The sequence below is a fragment of the Poromitra crassiceps genome (assembly GCF_964638095.1).
Source record: "Poromitra crassiceps genome assembly, chromosome: 9".
Classification (NCBI taxonomy): domain Eukaryota; kingdom Metazoa; phylum Chordata; class Actinopteri; order Beryciformes; family Melamphaidae; genus Poromitra; species Poromitra crassiceps.
In genome coordinates, this window is record NC_139630.1 from 44,764,911 (window position 1) to 44,772,436 (window position 7,526).

General features: G+C 46.1%; 1 protein-coding gene across 1 annotated transcript; it reads right to left on the minus strand.

Moving 5' to 3' along the window:
- Window positions 1-1,922: 1,922 nt before the first annotated feature.
- On the minus strand, window positions 1,923-7,299 carry slc30a1a (solute carrier family 30 member 1a). The gene is made up of 2 exons (XM_083642794.1): window positions 6,343-7,299; window positions 1,923-4,582 (listed from the first exon to the last, which is right to left on the minus strand). Exons 1-2 carry the CDS (start codon window positions 6,944-6,946, stop codon window positions 3,702-3,704), a joined length of 1,485 nt encoding a protein of 494 aa, XP_083498920.1. The 5' UTR covers window positions 6,947-7,299; the 3' UTR covers window positions 1,923-3,701.
- Between the last annotated feature and the right edge of the window lie 227 nt (window positions 7,300-7,526).

Consider the following 7,526-nt stretch of genomic DNA (forward strand, 5'->3'; position numbering starts at 1 on the left):
CAATGCGGCCCCACTTTACTGTGGGCCTGCTGCGTACAATGCCCCCGTTTGGAAAGGTGCAAAGAAAACCTGACCAAAAACAAACGGCACAAAAGAGGTGCTCTAACGTCTGTGTGTGGGTAATGAGGGCAGACAGTGAGGAGGAATGCTGGGTAGACTGTCGCTGGGTAGAGCCCCGTGCTTGTTGCCTTTGGAATGTCCCTCACTGGGCCCCTTACATAAGACCCTGCTTACTGAAACAGAGACACAATTGTTTTGCCTTCTAATCTACCATACATCATACATACATCATACATCTTATCACTTTTACTTCCTGGAAAAGAGGAAACATTTAGAGCACAGATCTCGCCAAGGCCAATAGTCCAGTCTGCTATTGATTTATCGATTTATTTATTTTAATTGTGAATTAATATAGCCTATTCAATCTGTCCATGAATTCATCCAAAATATTTTTGAAACATATTGATATCTATTCATCAACAGTGGAAAAGTTGTACATTGTATTGTAAACCTGTGCAGGTTACCTGTGTACCAACACTTCTGCATTAAATCTGTCTCTAAAAATAAACCAAGAAGCTCCTTTTTCCACTGTTGATCACAATTTTGACTTTGAGCTTGCTTGCTTCCACTTTTTCTGTTCCTCCTTCCTTCCTATCTATTCATCAACTCATTAAATGTGTGTGAATTATGTGAATAATGTCATGTGACTTGTGCTTCCACAGTAAGATCTCAGTAGGGTCTCAGGACCAATTGCTACACTTTTCAGGGCAGAACCACAATGCTCTTTTCTTATGCTGTCCCAATTCACCAGATGTCCCATTTAGACAACTAAAGCTTTGTGGAGCGGCCTCACAATGGGAAGGTACAATTACTTTTTTTATTAGCTAATAATGTCCTATGTATGTCTGCACATTGTAAGGATATCAAATTAGTCGGTCTACTAAAGGCAGTTGAAATATATTCGATGACTGTAGCTATACAATATAATCATAGTTATACCCTAATCCGTCTACCCCCCTTAATCTCATCTCCCCTCCATGGCAAAATAAACATGGGATCAAAGCTGACATCATTGTGTACCAGGAAGTGAACTTACAATAAAATTGATAGGCCTACTGATATCCCATTAGTTTACACTTCTGAATGATTCCTCCTTATATGATCCTTCTCCAATATCCTCTTTCAACAAGAAATAGATCACATTAAGGAAGCAAGATGCTCCCAACATGTGCTTTCATTGTGACTTTAGTGAGAAACAGCCACTGTCAGCGTTTTGACACCATGGATAAGAGTTGTGAGATACTGTAATGTTATTCTTGACTAGTGTGTTTGTACACACTCAGTCATTAGGGTTTTAAGCTTAAAGTTTACATAGCCACAAATCTGAATGACCTGGCTTGATTCAAAGTGCAAGTGAATTCTAATCCCTTTTAGAGCCATTAGACAACTAAAGCTTTGTGGAGCGTTAAATCAAACCCACCGGCCTCACAATGTAAAGGGACAATTAATCTGTTTTAGCTAATGTACTCATAAGTATAATAACTCTGTTGTCTTCATATTGTATGGATATCTAGTATCTAGCTCAGTATATATTATTATTAGTAATCTATTTCACTATCCAATGGTATATCAATCAACATCATTTTTATCCTTTGGAATTTGTTTGTTCTCTTCTTCGTACATTGTCAGCTTTGTTGTCAGACAGATTAGAATCCATCTCCCCTCCATGACTGAAGTGGCAAAATAAACAAGGGATCAAATCTTTCCGTTGTTTTCACAAGGCCCTAATCTTTTGTTCACTCTGTATACAATATGTTCGAAATTTATGCAGCTTTGGTATGTCCCAAAATACAGCAAGCCACTATCAGATCAGAAGTCAGAGGGAATTCACACAGGTAATAATAAATAAAGCAATCTGCACGTTTCACTTCAACTGTACCAAACAGCCATATTTTTTTTTATTTCACAATGACACATTGGACAGGAACTGTGTGTGTGTGTGTGTGTATATATATATATATATATATTTATCAAAAACACATCAGCTGACATGTCATATCTAAAAATTCCAAAAAACAACACTTTGTTTCCAATTTGCACATGGAGCTCAAGTCTCAAAAGACACAGAATAAAAGTAACCAAACATTACAAATGAAGGAACGCGTCAAAATACATTTCCCAGTACATATTTCTACATATTGCATACACATTGACTTGGAGTGGAATCACCATCTAAATGATATCTGTGGTGACCATGAGGGAATGATCAATATTCCTATTTCCTACATTTTCAAAGGCCACTGTCTGGACTAAATTCAGCAAACAGCCTGCCTAGCTGTCCAAAACAAAAGAACAGAGAAGCTATATATTTGACGTGTCATTCCCTAAATAGTTATATTCATATTGTTGAATTATACCAGCACATGTACTGGTAAGCAGCGACTAGAGCCTTGTGACGCTCTGAGGTTCAAACGCGAGTTTCAGTTTGGTCATGCAAACGTTGCAGTAGAAAGTCTCTGGAAATGTAAATATCCCTCAGCATGGATTGTGACAAGCCACCCCCCCCCCCCCCCCCCCCAACACATTCATGAGGACTTGAAAATCAACAGAACAGCCACCAGAATGCCCTCCAGCATAGACTCCCATGGAGAATAGTGTTTCACCAATGGCGTACAGTGCTCATTTCTTTGTGACAGACTAGACTCTGGCACGCGAGACATCCTCGACAGACGGTTATTTACTTTGCCTTTGCAAGAAGATCAGTGACATTGTGTGTCTACTATACTCAGTGCTATGTCAAAGCATTTTGTTTTCAAGGCAAGGTGTGTCGATACGGCTTCCGTCTCCAACGCGACTGCAATTAAAACTGAGTCAAGGCCAGGAAAAAGTCTGAGAAACATAATGATTATAAAACATCACATTTGAAAAACATTTGACTACAGCATAGATGGTCTGTCAAAAAATTCAAGACATAACATTGCAAAATTGTGTCTATCATTAAACTAAATATTACAAATAGCATCTACAGAGAGAAATAGATCATTTCTAATAACTTAAATACATAAATTATTATGCAATACAATACTCTTCCATTTGGGGCCAGAGGCTAAGAAAATAGATCTGTTCAAAGCCTATGCAAAAAAAAAAGTAGATTATTTGACAATAGGTCCATAGACTAAAGGAAGAAACCCTAGTGATGTGTGCTCTAACTTGCATGTGTTCCGTGCGGAGGATCCCTTCAGTCCTGCAGTGAGAAGCTTTGGCACAGAGACACCACGGGACGAGATGACGCATCAGCACACGGCGTTAATGAGGAACACTCATGCAGGCCTCGCTCCAGTCCTGGAGGAGATGGGTCCGTGAACCCCAGCATGCATCCCCACCACACTGCCACCAGAGAGGGGCCGGGCTGGCGAGGAGAGGCTGGCTGGGGGTGTCAGGAGGTGGAGGTATAGAAATAGATGGAGAGAAGAGATTGAGAGAGAAACCGAGACACAGAGGTCAAACGGGGGGTTTTGGAGGACTTTGCGGTCATAAAGGGGGCACTGAAAGCGGATAAAAAGCAGAAGAAAGATGATTTCCTTAATCCCAGTTTCCCCGCCTAAGGGTAAAAAAAAAAAGAGTCTCCTGCGAATGACAGTCTGATGATTTTGGCCCAGCTCAGTCGTTTCCCCAGCCCCTCCTCTGTCCCTCCCGCCATCTCACAGAGACGACTCCACCTCTCTAGTGATGGCGACCTCTGCCTCCGGCCGGAGGAGCAGCTGGGCGGCCGCGGCCTGCTCCGGGGTCTCGCTGATGGCCTCCAGGGCCGAGGCGCCCCCTGCCACGCCGTCGCCGCCCGCCTTCTTGTCGGCCGAGCCGCAGCACAGCTTGGGTGCACACTGAGTCAGTCGACAGGAGAGCTCGCACAGGGAGTCCCGCGACTCGGAGTTGAAGGTGACGAACTCGGGCTGGATGGTGGTGGCGTGGATGCCCTCGTCGTGGAAGAAGTCCTTGATGCGCTTGGCCGTCTCCATGTAGGACGTGGGATCGTGGCACTTGATGTGCGCCGTGGCGATGATGCGGCTGCCGGCCAGCTGCCAGATGTGCAGCTCGTGGATGGCCAGCACGCCCTCCAGGTCGAGCAGACGCTCGTTGAGCAGGTGCACATCGATCTGCTTGGGCACTGTCTGCAGCAGGATGAGGGCCGACTCCTTCAGCAGGGGGTAGGTGGTGTACAGGAGGATGCCCACCATGATGATGCAGAGGGTTGGGTCCATGTAGAGCACCCAGCAGGGCCCGAGCTTCTTGTGGTCGGGCAGCTCCAGCAAGTCCACCAGGGTGTTGTTGCTGTGCTGGTGGTCCGTGCTGTGGCCTTCGTTGATGCACGGGTTGACGCAGACCTTGCCCTCTGGGCAGGGCTGCCACACGAAGTAGAAGATGAGGGCGTTGACTACCACGATAACGGAGCCCAGGGCGTCGCCCAGCACGTGCAGGAAGACCCCGCGCATGTTCAGCGAGGCCGAGGCTTGGTCGTGGTCCTGCTCCTCGTAATGGGTGATGCCGTTCATCTGCACCTCGGCGCTGTCTTTACGGCCGATTTCTGAAGACACAAATGGAGAGAGCTTATTTAGCCTATTGGAATATGTAAGAAAAATACTAATTAATGAGGGGGAAGGTTTGAATGCCAGTGGTGGCTGATGGTTACTTGCGGTAGCTAATGCCCACCGTTTCCAGTTGATGACGTGGCATATAAGGGATGCATGTTAAAAAAATAGAAAAATCCCTATCGACTGTGTGTCGAATTGCAACGTTGCTGCCTTCTTGGCCAGGTCACAATTGTAAAAGAGATTTTATATATCTCAATTGTTTTTTATCTCATTAAATAAAGGTTAAATAAAAAATAAAGGCTGGAAGCACTACAGTGCATTGGAAACACTGAGATACATTCTAAGGGTCCATAAAGTCAACATCTCCACTGGAGGGGGGATTTGCTGATAACAATGCTGGATTCTAGCTTTGATTGTGAGAGAAGATTTAGCCTTGTGACTCGGGCAGTTACAAGTGCTTCGGGCTACAAACATGAGAGCCACACACCAAGTCCTATTCTGCAATCTGCATCAAACAGAACTAAAAATAAAGATCATATGAAGGAAACCCCTCAGACACGTACAATAACCAGCATGTGGGAACTTCTCCCCTCGGCCAACACAACAAACACACCATATCATAACTCGCATTGAGCAAATTCAATGAGTGTTTTGGGGTGTCATCACGCGGTGACAGCGCTGAGGCAATGACACCTGAGCAGCAGCGGCCGCTCGCCTGCATCCCGGGCCGACCAGACGCCGGGCCATTCATCAACGGCTAATGGTGCGCTGGAGCTGTCGACTCCGCGGCTACACTGATGTATGACCCAGTGGCAGCGATCAGTGCATGGAGGAGGGGAAAATAGCCTCCATTTATTGAAACTGCCAGGGCCTAACACTGTAGAGGAGAGATGGGCTCTCGGCTATAGGCTTAACCCTTCTTGGTGTGTGTGTGTGTGTGTGTGTGTGTGTGTGTGTGTGTGTGTGTGTTTGGGGGGCACCCAAGGAAGCTACATGATGAGCCTATTACTCTTTATTAAGCTGAGACATAAAGTTATGGCCGTGTAACAATAAGGTTATTATTGTGTACCCACTGACTGTGAATTTCACTGGTTGAATTATTTGGAATATTGAAGTGGAATGTGAGCAGAATAGGGAATCGGGGGGCCCTCAAGACATTTTGCTTGCAAGTTTGAACTTGTCAAAAACAAGATGGCTCACGGCTGAGTCAGATGTTTCTACAGAGGCCAATTTATATGATAGTAAACTAGTAGCTAGTTGATATTTACTAAAGAGTGAAACCAGAGGCTTCGTGAATGTCACTAAAGCAGCCAGGTGAGAGGGAGGCCACGTTTCCTGGGATACTACAGTAACTCACCAGCAAACAGCTATCTGATAACAAACAGGCGTGTTGAAAAACCACAGTCCTGGTAGGAACAATAAGGATTAGTCAGCAGCAACAGGGCCATTACTACAATAATGCGGTAGGCTTTACGGTTATGCAATCTCGACCGTTAACCATGATGAAAGCCATGATAAAGCCCATTTCCTTGCACGTGCTATTTACTAATTTGGTATGACAGCTATGGCTGCGTGATAGTCGCGGCTTATGAAATGACTGTTCACACTTCCTGTATATGGTTGCGCAGCACAGATCAAGCTCAACACAACAGCACTGTATCCTCATATGCCCCCAAAACCACAACATAACCAATGAGAGTCGAATGGAAATGGTACACTTGACTTGTAGTTCTGACAGTTCCAACGTGCTTACCATGTCTCAGTCCCTCTGTGTTCACGCCATTCGGACTGTTCTGACTCCCCACCAGGTTGTTGGTCTCTTCTCCTGACGGCCTTTCACACTTGTCCATCTTACCCCTCTTATTCTTATTCCCATGGCCGTGGCCTCCGCCGTGGGAGTGGCCGTGCCCGCCACCTGCGTGTCCGTGGAACAAACAGAGCCCGAGCAGGTTGACCAGGAGCCCCACGGCGCCCACCACGATCACTACTATCGGTTGCTCGATCACATGCGGCTCGGTGAAGCGCTCGAGCGCCTCCAGGACGATGGTGAAGCACAGAGCCGTGAGGAAGACTGCGTTCACAAGCGCTCCCATCACCTCCGCCCGGATCCAGCCGAACGTGTTCTTGTTTGTCGCCTGAGTTTTCTTGGAATATCGCACGGCGACCAAAGCCACTACAAGCGCAATGACATCCGATAGCATGTGGAAAGAGTCCGACAGCATCGCCAGGGATGAAGTGATCCGACTGACCACGACTTCCACAATGAAATACCCAAAAGTCAATGAAAGCATGCATAGCAGCCGGACGCCACCATACGTCTTTTTCTTTTTCACTTCCATTTCTTCTATAGGCTCCATTCCTTGTCGAATCAAGTTTCGCGTTTACTTAGCTATGGTTAGCTGGCGAAGCGAGCTAGATAGCGTTTTGCTCTGTCTGGCTTTCTCCAAGCTTTCTAGGACATCAGCTAGCTAGCTGTCCGTGGAGCTAACGAATGAAGCTAGCTGGCTAACGTTACCTGAAACAATACGAGACAATGCTAACAGTATCGTCATCCACTACTATTATCTACCGTAAGCAGCATCACTCGGTTGGTCTATGGGGTTAGTCAGACGGGAAATTAATCCGATGTGAAATAGCCCGACAGAGATTCCCCTAAAAGTAGACCATATTCGGCTCCAGCATATTCCAGATACGTTGACCGACGAGCTGTGGTTTGCAGACGGCTGAAACTTTGCACCCGAGCCGGTAAACTTTCCACACGGAACAGAGCAGCGTAGCGGACACGCCCCGCTGGCTGCTATTGGTTGAAACAATGTGAGATCAAAGTTGATTGGCCAGGTTTTGCAGCTCTCGCAGGTAGGCGGAGTCAACAAACCAGACAACCCCGTTGCTATGCACGCTAGACGAAACTGTACCCCCGTCCAACCATTCAGAGTA

Bases quoted from the DNA above. Each gene is read 5' to 3' on its own strand.
- slc30a1a (XM_083642794.1), bottom strand. From the start codon at position 6,946: ATGGAGCCTATAGAAGAAATGGAAGTGAAAAAGAAAAAGACGTATGGT. The intron at 4,583-6,342 runs GTAAGCACGTTG...TTGTGTCTTCAG, and splicing joins CACAGAGGGACTGAGACATG to AAATCGGCCGTAAAGACAGC.